The 20,167-nt window shown below is 51.6% G+C and overlaps 1 protein-coding gene across 2 annotated transcripts; it reads left to right on the forward strand.

Moving 5' to 3' along the window:
* Positions 1-4,938: 4,938 nt before the first annotated feature.
* PLVAP (plasmalemma vesicle associated protein) lies at positions 4,939-16,772 on the forward strand. 2 transcript variants are annotated; one of them, XR_012012176.1, is made up of 7 exons: positions 4,939-5,412; positions 9,681-9,777; positions 9,877-10,589; positions 12,193-12,250; positions 12,400-12,481; positions 16,037-16,102; positions 16,143-16,226. XR_012012176.1 is itself a non-coding variant. In XM_072786812.1 (6 exons), the coding sequence occupies exons 1-6, from the start codon at positions 5,044-5,046 to the stop codon at positions 16,041-16,043; spliced, it is 1,326 nt and encodes a 441-aa protein (XP_072642913.1). In that variant the 5' UTR covers positions 4,939-5,043; the 3' UTR covers positions 16,044-16,772. The 2 variants fall into 2 exon arrangements, 1 of the variants encoding a protein (XP_072642913.1); XM_072786812.1 differs by having other exon boundaries at positions 16,037-16,772.
* Positions 16,773-20,167: the final 3,395 nt, after the last annotated feature.

The following is a 20,167-nucleotide window of genomic DNA, read 5'->3' on the forward strand; positions in this document are numbered from 1 at the left end:
GTCACCTCCAAAAGCTCAAAACGTGATTTCATTTGAATTTAACCAAACACATTGATATAAAAATGGATGGTTTTTTGGACTTCGCTGAAATTTTTCTTTCACCGGAAATATCACTTAAGGACTTCCCTAAAGTTCTGTGAGAGTTCTGGTTTGGAGAGGGTTTTTTTTTAAGATTTTATTTATTTGGGGCAACTGGGCCCCAACCCAGTTGGATCACAACCTGGGCCCAAGGCAGACGCTCAACCACTGAGCCACCCAAGTGCCCCTAAATAAAATCTTTAAAAATAAAAAATTTTAAGATTAGGGCAGTCCTGGTAGCTCAGCGGTTTAGCACCGCCTTCAGCCTGGAGTGTGATCCTGAAATCCCAGGATCGAGTCCCACATTGGGCTCCCTGCATGGAGCCTGCTTCTCCCTCTGCCTGTGCCTCTGCCTCTCTCTCTCTCTCTCTCTGTCTCGTGAATAAATAAATAAAATCTTTAAAGAAAAATTTAAGATTGTATTTATTTATTTTAGAGAGAGAGCAAGCATGAGGGAGGGTGGAGGGGAGGGGCCGACTCCCGGCTCAGCAGGGAGCAGAGGTGAGGCTCGATTCCAGGACCCTGAGGTCAGGACCTGAGTCAAAGGCGGACACTTAACTGAAGGTGAACACTCAACCTGCTGAACCACACAGGCACCCCTCTGTGAGAGTTTTTAAAAATCCTGTGTCTCCTTGAGAATTTCAGTGTCAGTTTTAGGTAATGACACGAAGTTGACTTCCTCATAACACTTTTCCCTTCTGTGCCCAAACACATAAAACCAAATTGATTGTTTTTAATTTAGAAAACTAACAGGGACGCCTGGGTGGCTCAGTGGTTGAGTGTCTGCCTTTGGCTCAGATCATGATCCCTGGGTCTTGGGATCTGAGTCCAGCTCCCTGCAGGGAGCCTGCTTCTCCCTCTGCCTGTGACTCTGCCTCTCTCTGTGTCTCTCTCATGAATAAATAAATAAAATCTTAAAAAAATAAATAGATAAAAATAACTTAGAAAACAAACAAACAGAAATTTAAAATCAAAGCCAGATTTTGTGATGACCCTCCAAGGGAATTCAGAGGGGTTCATGCGCAAAATTTCCTGTGAACATGACAAATTGTTTTCAGGAAAAAACCAAATGCTCCCATCAGGACCAATGCATTTAACCTCATAAGAATCCAAAGATCTGTCACTTATTTCCTCCCTCTGGGGTTTTCTGGACAGGGACACAGGCAAATGTGTTCAAAGAGTCTGTTTTTAGAGATTTTAGACACTGCTGGCAGGAATGTCAATGGAAACTACCTCTGGAGGACAAATTGTTGACTAGCTGTCAAAATAGAAGATGTGACTGCTTCGGGACCCAGCAGTTTCATTTGTGGGGATTTGGATATCAAATCTTATTTTGTTCACTGAAACAAAAAACTTAGAAACAATCTAAATTGCCTATTGATAGTTACTATGGTAACGTATGTGATGAAAACCTAAGCCTCAGGCAAAAGCAATCAATAAGTCTTGAAGACATAATGTTGAGCAAAAACAGGAAGTTTCATCATTACTTTTTCCACTTAAAAAGACCTAGCTAATAAAACAAACTATTCTGAAAAGAAACATTGCAAATCAAAGATGTGAGGTCAAATTACCAAAAAAAGATAGAATACTGTTTTTGAGGGGCACCTGGGTGGCTCAGTGGTTGAGCATCTGCCTTGGGCCCAGGTTGTGATCCTGAGTCAAGGGCTTGGCCTCTCTCTGTGTCACTCATGAATAAATAAATAAAATCTTTAAAAAAAAATATTGTCTTTGAGCTTGATACAAATGACATCAGTGCGTATATTTAAAACTCTGTTTCTAGAGCACCTGGATGGCTCAGATGGTTAAACGTCTGACCCTTGATTTTTTTTTTAAGATTTATTTATTTATTCGTGATAGACGGGGGAGAGAGAGAGAGAGAGAGAGAGGCAGAGACACAGGAAGAGGGAGAAGCAGGCTCCATGCTGGGAGCCCAACGCGGCACTCGATCCCGGGACTCCAGGATCGCAACCTGGGCCAAAGGCAGGCACCAAACCGCTGAGCCACCCAGGGATCCCCCTGACTGTTGATTTTGGCTCAGGTCATGATCTCAGGGTCATGAGATTGATCCTCATACATGGAGCCTGCTTAAGATTCTCTCTGTAGGGGATACCTGGGTGGCTCAGTGGTTGAGCATCTGCCTTTGGCTCCATTATGATCCTGGGGTCCTGGGATGGAGTTCCGCATCAGGCTCCCCAAAGTGAGCCTGCTTCTCCCTCTGCTTATGTCTTTGCCCCTCTCACTATATCTCTCATGAATAAATAAATAAAATCTTAAAAAAAAAACAAAAAGAAAAAAGATTCTCTCTGTCTCCCTCTCCCTCTGCCCCTCCACCCCACTCACACAAATAAGCTCACTCTCTCTCTTTCTCAAATTAATTAATTAAGTAATTTAAAAATTAAAAGAACAGGGCCACCTGGGTGGCTTGGTCAGTTGAGCATTTGCCTTTAGCTCAGGCCATGATCTCAGGGTCTTGGAATCAAGCCACATATCATGCTCCCTGCTCTGCAGGGAGTCAGCTTCTCCCTCTATATTCTCTCTCTCTCTCTCTCTCTCTCCCAAATAAATAAGTAAATCTTTTAAGAATAAATAAATAGGGACGCGTGGGTAGCTCAGCAGTTGAGCCTTTGGCTCAGGGCATAATCCCGGAGTCCCAGGATCTAGTCCCACATCGGGCTCCCCTCAGGAAGCCTGCTTCTCCCTCTGCCTATGTCACTGCCTCTCTCTGTGTGTTTCTCATGAATAAATAAAAAAAATCTTTAAATAAATTAATTAATTAATAAAATAATTAAAAAATAAAATTTTCTTACACTGTGACAATTACTCAAAACTGTACCATTGGATCTAGGGTGGCTTTTTAATTTTCTGGGAAATTATGGTTGCCTTTCTTTTTCCTTGACAACAGATATCATGTTCATATACATATATGCAACATTTTCAATATATCACAGAGAATAGATAGGATCTTAATTACACACCAAGACTGTCACACCTACTGGTATTGACCCAGGCACTGCCCCCATGTCTAAGCATCCCCCACAGACCTCAAGGACCACTACTTGGAGGCAGTGTCCCTCCCCTACATATCAATTTCACAACCTGGCATCAGAGGCTGCACATGATCCTGCCTCTCGTGCCTTAAAAATACCCCCATTTATTAAAGTAACCCCATTTATTAAGGGGGTTACTGTCTGTCACAGTGATAGATGCTGTGACAAGTATTTCATGACTGGCCATGTTGCCTCCACTTTAGACGGGAGAAAACTGAGACTTAAGGAAGGAAAATCACTTGTCTGAGGACACATGGTGATAGGTGGCACAGCCAGAACTTAACTCCAGAGCCTAAATTAAAACCACGTAGTCACTCTGCCTACATGGCCCCCATTAGCAAAGATGGAAGATGTCCTCCCCCCTTCCTGCTCAAGGGGACTCTGGGTGGGCCTGGCCAACCCAGAGAAATAGCTGGTTGGGCACCACTTGCAGCCCCCAACCCTCCTCCCCCCTAGCTAGGCTCTGGGAAGGGTCCGGAATCAGGAATCACTGGGTAGCTGCAAAGGCCAAAGGTCAGACTGGGGTTTCCTGCCTACCCCTGGGAACTTCCTCCTTCCCAGCTCAACTCCTGCCTCTTTGATGAACACCATCCTGGAGGACCCCCTCTCTGCTGTCGACTACCCCCCACTCCATTAACCTGGATGATGGGGGGATGGTTCTCCACAAGGCACCCTTCACCCTACTGAGCCCCCCAAAGCAGCGTACAGCAATGGTGTTTTTGTCCAGCATCCTCTCCACACGCTGGCCTCTTTGCCATCAGCCCCCATCCCTCCCTCCTACCAGCCTTGACCCCAAGGAACTAGGGGCTGTGTCCCACTCTGTCTCCCTGAGGGTCCCTTCATCAGGTCTGACGCTGACACCTCAACCAGCATGGAGGGTTTTCCTGGAGTTCCTGGTTCTGGGGGGATAGCCAGGAGGGCACACTCAGAATCCTTTGCTCCTTGGTCCTCAAATCCCCCTCTTGCCCACCCCAAGGGCTGACCCCCAGTGAAGCTCAACCCCCCACCTATCTGGCACTTCCCACTCACTGTCACACAGAGCCCAGAAATAACACTTCCAGGAGGAAATGCTAGTAATAACAAAACAGCAAGCCCTTTCTTAAAACCCCCCTCCCTGGCCCTGTAACCAAGGGATCCCACAGGGATACCCATCTCACAGAAGGGGAAACTGAGAACAGACAGGAGAAGCCCCTCCCTTGAGCTCCCTTGGGCCAAGCCTGCTGTCTCAGCTCCAAGTTCACCGCTGCTTATGCTGCTGTTCGAGGAGTACTTAACACAGCACCTTTTCAAACAGGGCAACGGATGGGCAGACAGCCCAGGGGGCCTCGGCCACTGCCATCCATGCATCCGCCCTCTGTGAAGAGCCCCGCTAATGCACACCTACCGCGTGCCTGGCTCTGGGCCAAGCGCTCCACCTGACTTGGCTCACACGGTGGCCACACATCTGTAGCTAGTCCACCAGGAGGTAAGGCCAGCTCTGCGAACCACCGGTGGGAGACTCACCACAGTCCCTTTGCCTCCCTGTGCCTCAGTTTCCTTCTCCACAAGACAGGGGCCACGACAGGAGATACTATGCAGCCAGTGCCGAGAACTGCACTTGACACAGAGCAAGGGCAGGGGAGAAACTGAGGCTCGGGGTGGCCGAGCAAGCGCTGCCACCCAGCCGGTGCCCCACCCAGTGGCCACCAGAAGGCCAGAAGCACCGCCGCAGCCCTCCCTTCACAGCCAGGGTGGGAGTGTTGTGATAACCCACAGCCCTCATTTCCTCCCGGTCAGGAAGGAGCCAGGCAGAGGAAGTATTAAGAGGAGTAATATAAACACTCCCCCCGTCGGGGCAGGGTGCAGAGGGGCAGCTGCCGCCACCCAGAGCAGGCCGCAGGGCTGAGCAGCGCGGGTGACCAGGCAGCGGTCGGGCGAGATGGGCCTGCCGGTGGAGCACGGAGGAGCCTACGCGCGGGCAGGGGGCAGCCCCCGGGGCTGCTGGTACTACCTGCGCTATTTTTTCCTTTTCGTGTCGCTCATCCAGTTTCTCATCATCCTGGGCCTCGTCCTCTTCATGGTCTACGGCAACGTGCATGTGAGCACAGAATCCAACCTGCAGGCCACCGAGCGCCGGGCCGAGGGCCTGTACAGCCAGGTCGTGGGGCTCACGGCCTCCCAGGCCAACCTGTCCAAGGAGCTCAACCTCACCTCCCGCGCCAAGGAGACCATCATGCAATTGCTGCTGAATGCCCGCCGAGACCTGGACCGGATCAACGCCAGCTTCCGCCAGTGCCAGGCTGACCGGGTAAGGCCTCAGGCCGGACGCTCACCCTGGGAACTCTGGGCTGGTCACATCATCCAACCGAGCTTCGGTTCCCTCGTCCGTGAGCCAGAGACAGTCACAGGCTCTATATTGCATGCGCGGAGCCCATGTGGATAAGCAATGCTTATTGTGATAGTACAAGTATTTCCCACACAATACTGGGGACACATTTACCTTTACTTATTTATTTATTTATTTATTTATTTATTTATTCATGAGCGACACAGAGACTGGCAGAGACGTAGGTAGAGGGAGAAGCAGGCTCCCAGTGGGGAACTTGATGTGGGTCTTGATCCCAGGACCCCGGATCACAACCTGAGCTGAAGGAAGATGCTCAACCACTGAGCCACCCAGGTGCCCTGAGGACGCACTCATCCTAAAATAATTTACTCTTTATTTATCTGGAACTTAAGTTTAACTGACTGTGGATTGGCATCACTGTGGGCCCGTGATTTAATATGCATAACGTGCTCAGAATGTGCCAGCACATACCAGCTATGAATAAGAGCTGGCTAAATAAAAAATCAGTCTTTGGTTCTTACTCAGTAAGAAGGACGAATAGCTCCTATCTGCCTTATGCTGGGTGTGCATTTTAGAAATATCTCATCATTGGGATGCCTGGGTGGCTCAGCGGTTGAGTGCCTGCCTTCAGTTCAGGGTGTGATCCTGGAGTCCGGAGATCGAGTCCCACATCAGGCTCCCTGAATAGAGTCTGCTTCTGTCTCTGCCTGTGTCTCTGTGTCTCTCTCTCTATGTCTCTCATGAATAAATAAATAAAATCTTCCAAAAACAAACAAACAAAAAAGGAGGTCCCAGGCCTCATTCCTTTTTTCACTTCCTCCTACAGGAAGAAAGCCTCTTTCTCATCTCATGTTTGGATCCAACTCATTTTGTTGAAACCTACAGATCTTCCTCTTCTGTGGCTTTTTGAGAACAAAAATCACTAGAACTTCCAGAGCTATTTCTGCCTTCCCCCTAACCCCGGGGTCATGAGCATAGGGCCAGCTTCCAAAGGTATAAGGACAAGGAATGACAGAAAGGCCAACCCACTGCATTCTTCATCGCTTTACTTGCAATATTTCTGCAGAGGATTCTGTTCCACAGTTTGGAAAACACACCTTGTCGAATTGTAAGAACTTCCTTTAGAAATAGCTTTATTGGGACGCCCAGGGAGCTCAGTGGTTTGGCACCCACCTTCAGCCCAGGGCATGATCCTGGAGTCCCGGGATCGAGTCCCACATAGGGCTCCCTGCATGGAGCCTGCTTCTCCCACTGCCTGTCTCTTTGCCTCTATCTCTCTCTCTCTCTCTCTCTCTCGAATATATTTAAAAAATATTTTAAAAATTTAAAAAATTAAAACAGCTTTATTGAGATACAATTCAGATGCTCTACAGCTCATCCATTAAGAGTGTACGGTTCAATCATTTGTAGCACCTTCACAGAGCTGGGTGATCATCACAATTGGTTTTAGAACATTTCATTGCTCTAAAAAAGAAGCCCTGTCTCCATGAGCGGCCATTCCCCATCCTGCGCCCTCCCCCAGCCCCTGGCAACCACTGATTTCTGTCTCTATGAATTTTGTTCTGGATGTTTCATATAAATGGGGTCATAAGGTGTCCTTCTGTGTTCTGGATGTTTTGTATAAATTCCTACAACAGGTGTCCTTTTGGGTCTGGCTTCTATCACTCAGCATGATGTCTGGAAGGCTCACCCATGTTGTAGTGTGTGTCAGGGCTCCCTTCGTTCCTTGTTATGGCTGAGTAATATTCCATTCTGTGGATGGACCACATTTTGTCCGTTCCCCTGTTGATGGATGCTTGGGTTGTTCCCACCTTTGGGTGATTGTGACTAGTGCTGTTATAAACATGCATGTAAAAGTCTTCATGTGGACCTATGCTTCAATTTCTCTTGGGTATATACCCAAGAGTGGAATTGCTGGGTCACATGGTAATTCTTTGTGTGACATTTTGTGGAACTGCCAGACTGTTTTCCAAAATCACTGCCCCATTTTTTAAAAAGATTTATTTATTTAATTATTCATGAGAGAGAGAGAGAGAGAGAGAGAGGCAGAGACACAGGCAGAGGGAGAAGCAGGCTCCATGCAGGGAGCCCGACGTGGGACTCGATCCCGGGACTCCAGGATCACACCCTGGGCCAAAGGCAGGCGCTAAACCGCCGAGCCACCCAGGGATCCCCCACTGCCCCATTTTTATATTCCAACCAGTACTACCTGGAATTTCTCATTTCTCTACAGCCTCACCAATGCGTGTTACTCTCTGTTTTTGTTTTCCATTTCATTTATAACCATCCTCCTGGTTGGAAGACGAATCTCATGGTGGTTTTTGTTTGCATTTCCCTGATGACTAATGATGGTGAATATTCTTTGATGTGCCCGTCAACCACATGTGTATCTTCTTTGAAGGAATATTTCAGATACTTGGCCCATTTTTTCAATTAAGTTATCTTTTTACTATTGATCCATAAGAGTTTACTTTTGTATATTCTAGATACTAATCCTATCATCAGATACATTCTCTGGAAATATTTTCTCCCATCTATGGGTTGTCTTTTCCCTTTCTACCTTTTTTTTAACTGAAGTATAGTTGACACACAACGTTACATCAATTTCAGGTCTACAACACAGTGATTTAACAGTCTTTTCCCTTTCTTGGTAGAATTCTTTAGGTACACCTGGGTGGCTCAGTGGTTGAATGTCTGCCTTTGGCTAGGGTCATGGTCCCAGGGTCCTGGGATTGAGTCCCACATGAGGCTCCCCACTAGGAGCCTGCTTCTCCCTCTGCCTATGTCTCTGCCTTTCTCTGGGTCTCTCATGAATAAATAAATAAAATCTTAAAAAAAAAAGGAAAATTTTAAAGCAAAAAAGTTTTTAATTTTAACAAAGTCCAATTGATTAGTTTTTCTCTTTGTGTTTTTGGTATCACATCTAAGAAACTATTGCCAAATCCAAGGTCATGCAGAGTTAACACCTATGTTTTCTTCTAAAGAGTTCTATGACTTTAGCTCTTACATTTGGGTCGTTGAGCCATTTTGAGTTAATATTTGTATATGGTGTGAGGTAAGGGTCCAAATTCATTGCTTAACATGTGGAGATCCAGCTGTGCCAGCACCATTTGTTGAAAAGACTTTTTCCAAAAAGAAAAAAAAGACTTTTTCCCCCATGGAATGATTTTGCCTAATTTTCTAGGGCTGCCACAAATTGGGTGGTTTGAACAATAGAAATTTGTTTTTGCACACACACGAGGTCAAGATGTGAGTTCCTTTGGAGGGTTAGGAAGGAAGAGTCTGTTCCAGGCCTCCCTCCTTGCCTTGTAGATAGCCACCTTCTCACTGTGTCTTCACATCATCTTCCCTCTGTGCATTTCTGGGTGTCCAAATTCCCTCTTATAAGGACACCAATCATCCTGGATTAGAGCCCCCCTCATGACCTCATGTTAATTTAATCCCATCTTTAAAAGACCCTATCTCTCACATTCTGAGGTCCTGGGGGTCCAGACTTCAACACATGAATGAGGGGGGCACAATTCAGTTCATAACAGCATTGTTGTCAAAAAGTCATTGGCCACAAATGTGAATTAATGTTTTTTGTTTTTGTTTTTTTTTATTTATGATAGTCACAGAGAGAGAGAGAGAGGCAGAGACACAGGCAGAGGGAGAAGCAGGCTCCATGCACCGGGAGCCCGACATGGGATTCGATCCCGGGTCTCCAGGATCACGCCCTGAGCCAAAGGCAGGCGCCAAACCGCTGCGCCACCCAGGGATCCCTGAATTAATGTTTTCAAGGTTCATCCAAGTTGTAGTGTGTATCAGTGCTTTCTTCTTTATCATTGCCAAATAGTATTAACTATAACAACTTTAAAACAATTTTTTTTTTTTAATTTATGAGAGAGAGAGAGAGCATGAGCAGGGAGAGGGGCAGAGGGAGAAGGAGAAGCAGACTCCCCACTGAGCAGGGAGCTCAAGGCAGGACTTGATCCCAGGACCTGGAGATCATGACCTGAGCCAAAGGCAGACACTTAACCAACTGGGCCACCCAGGTGCCCCTAACTGTAACAACTTTTGAAGATCCAGCCAGCATCCCCTATAAAGGAGCATGCCCTTGTGAACTGGGCCAACCCAGGCCACCTGGATGTGGAATCTGAGCCCTCAGCCCAGAGGGTCTGGGCAAACCAGGAGCAAGGGGACCCGCAGGGGGCAGACTGTGAGCTCTGACCTGTGTCCCATCCGGTTAGGTGGTCTACATGAACAACCAGCGGTACATGGTGGCCATCATATTGAGTGAAAAGCAGTGCCAAGAACAACTTAAGGAGACCAACAAGAGCTGTAATGGTGAGTGGTCTGGGTGTTAGGGAGCAAGGGTGGTAGATTCCCCACCCGGTGTCTTGGCTACCCACAACCTTCCTGAGATTTATTATCCTGTACCTGTAGCCCTTTTCCTCATGCTGAACCAGAAGGCCAAGACGCTGGAAATGGAGGTGGCAAAGGAGAAGCAAGTGTGCACTAAAGACAAGGAGGCGCTGGTGCTGAGCAAGCGCGTGGTGGAGGAGCAGCTGGCCGAGTGTGGCAAGGCCCGGGAGCAGCAGCGGCAGGAGCGACAGCTGGCTGAGGATCGCTTGCAAAAGGTGCAGACCCTCTGCCTCCCGCTGGACAAGGACAAGTTTGAGACGGAGCTGCGTAACCTCTGGAGGGACTCCATTATCCCACGCACCCTGGACACCATGAGCTATAATCTGTACCATCCTCTGGGCTCAGAAATAACCTCCATCCGGAGAAGCTGCGACCACATGCCCACCCTCATGAGCACCAAGGTGGAGGAGCTGGCCCGGAGCCTGCGGGCTGGCATAGAGCGTGTGGCCCGCGAGAACGCGGACATCCAGCGCCAGAAGCTGGAGGTTGAGCAGGCCCTGAAGGCAAGTCAGGAGGCCAAGGAGAAGTTGGAGAAGGAGGCCCAGGCCCGGGAGGCCAAGCTCCAGGCTGAATGCGCCCGGCAGACACAGCTAGCGCTGGAGGAGAAGGCAACGCTGCGGAAGGAGAGAGACACCCTGGCGAAGGAGCTGGAGGAGAAGAAGCGGGACGCAGAGCAGCTCAGAATGCAGCTGGCCGTCAGCAACTCCGCCTTGGACACCTGCATCAAGGCCAAGGTGGGCGAGAGGGCCCTGAATTCAGGTTGCATTGGAGTCGGGTCTGGGGGCCATGTTGGTGGTGATGTCTAACTTGGGTTTGAGTTGGGCTTCCCGGTCTAGGTCTGGTGAGTTAACTCACTTGAGAGTTTCACTGACATAGGATTGGGGTGGTTTGGAATGACACTGAGAGAGGATTAAGGATTGAGATTGAGTTTGGGGTGGCTGGTGGGCCTCAAAATTCATTCAGGGTGAGGACTGGTGATTCGTGGAGTATTCGTGTCAGGGTTGGGATGTGTCTGAGTTGAAGGCTTAGGTTGGCAGTTAGACTGAAGATTAAGGCTGGTGTAGAGGAAGGCTTGGTGTGGAGCAGAGTCTGTGTTTGTATCAAGGTGAGTTCTTGGGAATGCTGTGTTCAGAGTCGGTTTGAGTTGGAGTTAGGGCTCCATTGAAGATTACATCAGTCTTAGAACTGGGGTTGTGTTGAGTTTGGATCGTGAGGAAAGCTTGAAAGGTAGATCAGGGGTCACATGCAGGGCGGCCGGTGAGTCTAGCTTTGGGTGTAGGATGTCAGTGGCTCTGCAGTTGGGTTGTGTAGAAGCACCAAAGCTGGAGTCGAAGCTCAGGTGAATGTAGGTGGCTGGTGGGTCTAGAGATGATTAGAAGTTTGGGGCCAAAGGTGAACTTAGAATTTCATGGGCATTAGGATTGGGATTGGTGTTGACCACGGGTCAGCAGTTGAAGTTGGTTTTGGTTTAGGGCAGCTGACTGAGAAATGGATGAAATCGGGCTGACGTCGGGATATATTTGAAATGAAGGATTGGGTGACCCTGAGTTAGGGTAGGGAACCTGGGACAGGGTGAGGGTCAGGGCTGGGTGTTGAGAAGAAACTGTACAGATGCTGATCTTGGAGTGGGGCTGGTTTGGGGTTCCATATGGGGTAGAGGCTAGGGTCTAAGGCTGAGTTGGGATGAGCATGGTGCTGGGAAGGTGTTTATGGGTGGCCATGGTGGAGCCCAGGACTGGGCTGCGGGAAGGAGGATGGGGGTGCACTTTTCATAGCAGCCAGGTCTAAGGAATGCGTTGGGTCAGAGTTAAATATAAAGTTATAGTTAAATCAGGTTTGTCATTAGGATTGGGTTTAGGTCGGAGTTTGATTCTAAGGAAGGTTCTGTTTTCATGTAGGGATTAGATGTCAGGTGATTGAGTTTAGAGCTGGTTTTGGATTTCAGGCACAGGGTTGTGGGAGGGAAGGCAGCTGATTTACAGAGTGGGTCAGCTTCAACCTCGAAGGGGGCTGTGCTGGGTGTTGGGTGGGTGAACTCTGTTAGGGTCAGGAATTGGGACTGGGTTGGAACTAAGACTATAGCGGAGACTGGAGCAGGTCACGGCAGGGTCTCTGGGGGACCTTCCAAGGAAAGCCAGTCCCTGGGGTCCCCAGTCCTTTGTGGGGAGGTGGGTGCAGGTGGTTGTACATCCATTAGTGTGGGTGTCTTTCTCCAGTATCTGCCCTGGAAGGAGCTCAGACTCAGGTATTGAAGGGCATGGAGGAGGGGAGCCTCCCTGGCACTCTGGTACAAGGGTCCCAGCTTCTGCCAACCTCTCTCCATCTTTCCTCCCACAGTCACAGCCGATACCTATACCAAGACCTGCGGGCCCTGCCCCCAACCCCCAGCCCATTGGTGAGTAACAGAAGGCAGGGCCAGGAAGGGGGTCGGGATGGTCCTTTCTACTTCTTACCCCGTCTCAGCCCTGCTATAGGGGCTACCAGCCCATCCCTAGCCCAGGGTTGAGGCAGTTGGTTGGAGCTGACTCGTCCCTCTCGCGGCAGACCCAGCTGGCCTGGAGGAATTCAAGAGAAGGATCCTGGAGTCCCAGAGGCCCCCTGCAGCCAATGCTGTAGCCCCATCCAGGTGAGACACTGGGCAGACTGAGATGGTTCAGTCTCAGGGCTTCAGAGGAGGCTCGGAACAGGACTAAGGGGGGAAGGAGGCTCATCTCCTACTTGCTGCTTCCTTAATTGAGTGCCTGCTGTATACCAGGCCCTATGCTGGGTCCTGGGGACACAGCAGTGACCAAGACCCACACAGATCGGTTCATTAAACTCCCTGAATAGGGGGTGAGAGAAACAATGAAGGAGCCACAAAAAAAGAGAGACCAAGAGCTGCGGCCGAGTGTGGTGCTGAGGTGCTTAACTGTGAGTTCACAGTTGAACTCACTCTGCAAGATTAACTCACCCAATGCTCACAACCCTAATCAGTGGGCGAGCCACTGTTATTGGCGCTTTCCAGACTAAATAAGTGAGGCACGGAGAGGGTGTGCATCGTGGCCCAGATAACCCAGCTGGGGAGTGCAGAGCTGGAGACACAAACCCAGGCTATTGGGGTCCAGGCAGGCAAGAGAGGGCTTTGGTGGGAAGGAGGCCTTTGTGCTGGAGGATGTGGCTGGGGAGGGTGGCTGGAGCAGTGGAAAGGAGGAGGGACAGCGTGCTGAAGACCCTGGGCCTCTCACCCCTCCCCTCTGAGCCTCTCTTTCTACCTCTACAAAAATGGAGGTCTCCGAAATCAAGGGCACAGAAACTCTTTGCTAACTGTAAAGTGCTGTCCACAAATGCCTAAACCAAGGGGCCGGGGGTTGCAGCAGGACGCACCAGGGCACCCGTCGGCGTACACCCAGTTCAGGACTCAGTGCCAGCACCACCAACACCCACCACCACCCCTCCCCCACCACCTCCCAGAGCACGGCATGTGCATCACAGGGAAGGTGACTCAGGCCACCGCCCCAAGAACATCCTGTGCTCCCTCCCAGGTGGTGGCCATGCTCCCGGTTCAGGGGTTCAGGATCACATCGCTGGCCAAGGAGTCTGGGATGAGCACTGCCATTCACAGTTTGGGACTCAGGGCTCAGAGACACCTGGGATTTTAAGTCACATCCCTCCGACCCCAAGCCTGTGCCAAACAGGGCTCTGCCAGCAACGCTATTGTCCCCCTGGTTTATTTTAGCCTTAAATGTAGGCTTCGGGGACAAACAGACTTCCAGAGGTCTGTCTTCAAATCCCAGGGGTCCTCCACCTCCAGCTCCATTTCCCCTCTGCCTCTTCTTACATAGCCCCTCTGACAGGGAAGGGAGCTCACCTCCTTGCGGAACTTGTCCCTTCACTCCGGATGGCTCTTTCTGGGAGAAATCCCTCACCCCCACCCACCCCCCAGCAGCTTGATGAGAGAGAAGCCAGAGGGTGGAGAGAAGACCCTGCTCTAAGCAGTTTTCCTCTCTCTATCTTGGCCCAAAGCCATCATGGCAAGGAAGAAGGTTCTATTCTTATCCCCACTTCTCAGAGGAGGGAACTGAGGCCCCAGGGAAGTGACCAGCCTGGGGTCCTGCGTCACTGAGTCAGGGCCAGAGCCAGGCTCCCAGCCCAGGCCCGTCCCAGCAGAGAAAGGGGAAGCTCTTGAGATTGTTTACCCCAAAAGACATCCCTCTACCGAGAAAACAATGAGTACTTAAGCAGGGCCCCTCCCGCAGCCTCTCTGCAGGGTCTCAGGAAGGGCCTCCTGCTCCCTGGGCTCCAGCCTTGGTTCACCTTCCCGGGAGAAAGGGCCCATCAGCTCTGGCTTGGAGCCCCAGCGAGGCCAGCCACTCGCGGGTTAGCCCACGCCAATCACGTCTCGCTTTTTCGTTGGACATCTTTAAGTCATTTTCTCCTGATGGCAAATGTACTAGTTTTCCTTTTCACCCGGTAAGACTGTGTCCTCTGGCTATGGATTTATTTAAGTTAAACCCAGACACCGACACGGACACACACGGGTGATGTGAAGACACATAGGAAGTACTGGTTTAGGGGCAAAAGGTACAGTGTGGAAGGTTGAGGATGGAGACCAGCCCTGGCTCCCAGCCGAGCCGGGCACACAGCGAGTGTGGCTCAAGTTCATGGCCGTCACTATCCGGTTCCTTTACTCAACCCGTGTGTCTGGAGCAGCTGCTGGGTGAGGAGGACTCGGGAGGAATAGGCACAGAAGCCGCTGCCCTTGTGGGGCTCCCAGTCTAGCTGGGGGGCAATCGGGGGACCAACCAGATGAATGAGCTGCTGTCACAGGGCCCCGTGGCGGCGTGAGGGGCCGGGGAGGCTTCTCTGCACTGCACGAGGGTGAAGTTGGAGCAGAGAACAGGACGAGGTGAGGGAGGAACCACAGGGGTGGGGGGGTCCCCCCGAAGAGTGAACCAGGCAGAGAGAACACAGCCTATGCCAAGGCCCGGAGACAGGACCAGGACCGGCCCGGTGAGGAGGCTGGTGTGGCTGGCGGTGGGGGGGCTGAATAGGAAGGGAGGGGGTGCAGGGGGCTCAGATTGGGCAGGGCCAGTGACAGCAGGGAGAACCTGGGGAGCCCGGGGACAGTGGTGAGCCCAGGAGGACAGGACGGGACCCAGGTGTTCACAGGCACGCTCTGGTCGCTGTTGGGGGGTCGAAGCCCACTGTGCTGTCCAGGCATGTGATGATGGGGCTTAGGAGCCTCAGTCTCTGAGAAATGGCCAGGGCACACCCCCCCCCCCCCCCCCCCCCGCAGGCTGGTGGGCAGGAGCGGGCGAAGAATGTAAGTCAGGGCTGGCCCGGAGCCTGGTGAATCCTGGTCAAGCTGGAGCCAGGGAGGGGGGCCAGAGGCAGCCAAGGAACGTGAGGCGGCTTGGCCCCAGGGAAGAGCCGGGGAAGGAAGGGAGGGGGCCAGCGGAAGCAGCACTTGGCTGAGGCCCCCTCCTCCCAGACCAGGAAACAGCGTCTGAGCCAACCCCTGACCCCTCACGAGAACCTCTGCTAGGCCAAGGAGGGGGAAGGGCATCCCAGACAGCAGGACGGCTCCTGCGAAGGCAGGGGGAGGGGTGAAGTGAAGCCATGCCTCGAGATCTGGGGGGACTTTGGCAGGGTTTGAGTTTCTCATGAAGAGGACTGGTAGGGACAGAGTGGGTGGAGCCTTGAATGCCGGGTAGAAAGGATCTGGCTCGGTCTCCAGGGCACAGGGGAACCAGGGAGAGTGTGTGGAGAGGGGCAGGCCCCTTGGAAAAACCCTCCTGGGAAGGAGTGAGGGGCTGGCCCTGGGGGGTTTCTGCGGAGACAAAGGAGGGAGACCGAGGCCCTGTCTGAGGGGTAGGGGTGTAGACAGGGGCTTTGGGGCAGACTCCCAGGATCCCACCGGCCTTGGGAAGCAAAGGTAAAATGCAGCAGAGGCCGGGCGCCCGGAAGGTGGCCTCTCTGACCCCTGGCTCTTCATCTGTCTAATGAGGAGGCCCACGTCTCAGTCCCGCCCTCCCAGAGAGGTTCAGCAGGTCCGAGTCTCATGGGGAGGCTGAACCCCGAAAGAGCCCAAGAGTCCTTGGTAGCAAGAAGGGGCCTGCGGTGGGAGGAGGTGGGCCCGGGCAAGGTTCGTCCTTCCGTCTGTCTGTCTGACTATTGTGTTACCATCTCCTTCCTGCCCTAGTGGCTGACGAGGCTCTGGCCCCTGAGGACCGAGGTGCGGCCCCGACTGGCCAGTCTGCGGACCCCGCGCAGCGAGACGCCCCGGGCACACGAGCAGCTGGGGCCACCGCACCGACTCCCGCGCACGCCCACGGCCCGGACCCCACACTCGTCCTCCCCTCCACCCCACCGCACCCCCGACACCTTCTCACCGGCCCACACCTGCCCACCTGATCTCTCACCTGAGACAGCGATACCGCAGTGGCGTCACACGAAGATGCAGTGACATCACACAGACCAGGCGATGGCATCACACAAGAACCTGGCAGTGGTGCCACACAGACGCAGGGAGGATGTCACCCACAGATGCAGTGCCGACGTCACACACACGCACATGCACACCTCCGCCCAGCCCTTGCCCGATGTCACACCCTCCCACGCACGCGGGCCCAGGCGACCGCAGCACCATACCCATCTGCCACCTCTGTGCCCTCGCCACACCGCCCTCCAGTTTTCTCCTCTTCTGACTCCTCACCCCCAGGGTGCCAGGCCTAGGGAAGCAGGAACGGGAGACATTAGCCTCCGTCCCCTCAGGGACAGTCTCCTGGCTCCCCTGCCAGGCCGCACTTGAGCCCAGGGCCGATGTCACCCACAGGCCCCATCAGAGCCCCTCCCTCCCTCTCCAGCCACACCTAGCCCGGCCTGTGGCCCGTATAAATGCTAGTGGCACTAAATAAATACTACTGAATCCTTTCAAAGATTCCAGAGTGGTGATTTCTCTTTTTTTTTTTCTTTTTTTAAAGATTTGATTTATTTATTCATGAGAGACACAGAGAGAGGCAGAGACACAGGCAGAGTGAGAGCAGGCTCTATGCAAGGAGCCCAAAGCAGGACTCGATCCCCGGTCTCCAGGATCACACCCTGGGCCAAAGGGGGCACTAAACCACTGAGCCACCCTGGCTACCCTTTGTTTGTTTGTTTGTTTTAAGATTTTATTTATTTATTCATGAGAGACATAGAGAAAGGCAGAGACACAGGCAGAGGGAGAAGCAGGCTCCATGTCGGGAGCCCGATGCAGGACTGGATCCCAGGACCCTGGGGATCATGACCTGAATCAAAGGTAGACATTCAACCACTGACCCTCGTGTCCCCAGAGTGGTGATTTCTGCTTTGAAAAGGTACCACTTAATGATGCTGTGAGAAAAGACTGCAAGCTAGGAGCCCACACCCCACACCCTGACCTCCCAGCCTGTCCCCAGGCCAGAAGAGCCTGCAACCAAGACAATCCTAGGGCGACAGTAGCTTCCCTCAAGGTAGAGGCATCTAGAGGCATCTCTGTACGTGAAGAGAAATGGCAAGAACCCCAGTCAGTGAGGGTTTCACCAAGTGGCTCAAAGTCCCACATTGTGACAACTTTGTTGTCAATCTAGTGTTTCTTCAAAGTAGCGGGCATTTAAAACAAATAAAAATGAAAATAAAATAATAAAATAGCAGATACTTAAAAGCAGTTTCTCAAAAAAAAAAAAAAAAAAAAAAAAACCACAAAAAAACAGGTTATCCATCTGTGGCTTCATCTTCCTAAGATTTGCAAAGATTTCCCCCAGGTACTGACAAGAGTTGCTGAGGCACGACCGTAGGAGGAATTCCTCTCCAAAACGGCTTCAGGAACAGTATCACTACTGGCTCAGGCCATTTGTTTTGTCTTGTTTTGTGGCAAGATGGGATGTCAGAAAGGGCACCAGGGCCCAGTTGGGGAGTGCTTTAACAGATTGACCATTAAATTTGTGGGGAAAACAGGAAAAAGTACATTAGAGGAATACAGGGAAATCCCATGGTACCCACCAGACAGGAGGGAAAAAAAAAAAAAAAAAAAAAAAAAGGTTTAAAAAGCCATAGTACCTACTGCTGGTTAAGATGTAGAGAAAAGGCATTTTCTTACAGGACCCCAAGAAATGTAAATCTCATCACGGCCCTTCTGGAAATTAGTTTGGTGACATTTAATTAAAGTAAAGGTGCACCAACCCTTTGACTCAGCAACCCCATTTCTAGGATTTTATCCCTAAAAAGAAAAACTTCAGGAAACAAAGCAAATGGTCATCAGTAGGAAAGCGGCCTAAAAATTGTGCTCTAGAATCTCAGCTTGTCATTTGCTGCCTCCACCCTCCTGACCTCCCCCCAGCCCCCACCATCCCCACTGCCCCAGCCTTGATTCCCTCCCAGTCCATACCCCCTGGGACCCTAGACAGGGAGGGGGATGAGTCACAAGGAGCCAGGGCTGGCAAAGCCACGCTTAAGGCAGGCTAGTCAGGAGGGACAAAGGAGCGATATTTCCTGGATACGGAAACTCGGGTGAGAGACGCCTGCTGCAGGAAACACTCGGCTGGGGCCCCGCCAAGCCGGGGCAGGGGGGTCAGCCAGGCCAGGCCGCCCAGACGGGCCAGTCTGGAGGCCCCAAGGAAGTGAGGACGTCCCTGACCCTAAGCCTACTGCCTGGGCAGCTGGAGACTGGAGACGATGATGACACCAGCCAGTCACAGCCACCACAGGATGTCTGAGTTTTGGGTTCTGGAGCCAGACATCCCTGGATTTAAATCTTGACTCAGTTGGTCTCAGCCTCCATTTTCTCATCTGAGAAATAATCGTTCTAAACTTTCTGGACACATGGGCACGGGCCTGATTTTTCGTTCTCTCCCATCCAGAGCATCCCAGGATATCGTCCCTCCAGCTGGTCCCCACGCCCAGCCCTGCTGGTCCAGGGGTCCAGGGACACCTTTCCATCATGGGATCTGACCATGTCCCTCTATCCTCTGTGGCTCCCCATTATCCTGGGAACAAAGTCCGGTTCCTCAGCTCTCTTGTGTCCCTGTCCCCAACCCCCACTCCCACTTCCAGGGAAGTTCTTGACTCCAGCAGCCCTGGATCTTTTTTTTTTTTTTAACGATTTTACTTATTTATTCATGAAAGACAGAGAGAGAGAGAGGCAGAGACACAGGCAGAGGGAGAAGCAGGCTCCATGCAGGGAGCCCGACATGGGACTCGATCCCAGGTCTCCAGGATCATGCCTTGGGCTGAAGGTGGTGCTAAATCACTGAGCCACCTGGGCTGCCCCGAGCATCTCCCTTCGGCTCAGGGCATGATTCTGGAGTTCCAGGATCGAGTCCCACATCGGGCTCTCTGCAAGGAGCCTGTTTCTCCCTCTGCCTGTCTCTGCCTTCTCTCTGTGTCTCTCATGAATAAATAAATAAAAATTTTTAAAAAAGATTTTATTTATTTGAGAGAGAGAGAGAGAGAGAGAGAGAGAGAAGGAGCAGAGGGAAGGGCAGACAGAGAAGGAGAAATAGACTCCCTTCTGATCAGGGAGCCAGATGATCTGATGACATGGGGCTCATCCCAGGACTCTAGGATCATGACCTGAGCCAAAGGCAGATGCTTAACCGACTTAGCCACCTAGGCGCCCCTGCCCTGGACCTTTAATTCTAAAGATTATCTCTTAATTTGTGCTCTCAGACTAAAATGCCTTGTTCTTCTTCCTCCAAGGCCCTCCCTCAGAGGTCCCACCTCCAGGCAGCCCTCCTGATTGCCCCAAGTATAGCCCTTCCTCCCCCTGGGGGAATCCCCAGCTCCATCCCTCCCTTCCTACAGACCTACCATGTAACTCTGACTCCCCCAAGTTGGTGGCTCCCCTAGGAGCAGGGCAGCAGGGAATGAATACCTGTCAGGGAGCAATCCACAGACCCCCTCCCTGACCCTGTGGTCCAGCCAGCCGATGAGGTTGTGACTCTTTAGGGATTTCCTGTGACCTCTATAAATAACCCCTATGGCTGCTTCCCACAAACCACCTCACCCTTCTTGGAAAAAAGGGACTGTAGCCAAGGACCTCAGTCCAGCTGTGTGCCAGGGCCTGGGAGAGGGGGGTGGGGCCCAGGCATCCTGCCCCAAGAACTTCTCTCTCCCAACCCAGACCCCACTTACCCCTCCTGGGAGCCCTCTGGTCCCTCCCAGCGTGGAGGACATCTGGACACCCTCCTATGGCATTGTTTCTCTTGTCTGGGTATCGTTTGTAGTCCCGAAAAATAGACATAATAACAATATTCATGGACTCAGCCCACGAGTGATCCTTTCCCTCCTTGAGCCCCCCACACTCCGGCAGCCC

Source organism: Canis lupus, chromosome 19 (genome assembly GCF_048164855.1).
Source record: "Canis lupus baileyi chromosome 19, mCanLup2.hap1, whole genome shotgun sequence".
NCBI classification, from domain to species: Eukaryota; Metazoa; Chordata; class Mammalia; order Carnivora; family Canidae; genus Canis; species Canis lupus.

What these genes read in the sequence shown, in the direction of transcription:
- PLVAP (XM_072786812.1), top strand. Translation starts at nt 5,044, where the DNA reads ATGGGCCTGCCGGTGGAGCACGGAGGAGCCTACGCGCGGGCAGGGGGC. An exon ending in GCCAGTGCCAGGCTGACCGG is followed by an intron (nt 5,413 to 9,680) that starts GTAAGGCCTCAG and finishes CCATCCGGTTAG; the next exon opens with GTGGTCTACATGAACAACCA. An exon ending in ACACCTGCATCAAGGCCAAG is followed by an intron (nt 10,590 to 12,192) that starts GTGGGCGAGAGG and finishes TTCCTCCCACAG; the next exon opens with TCACAGCCGATACCTATACC.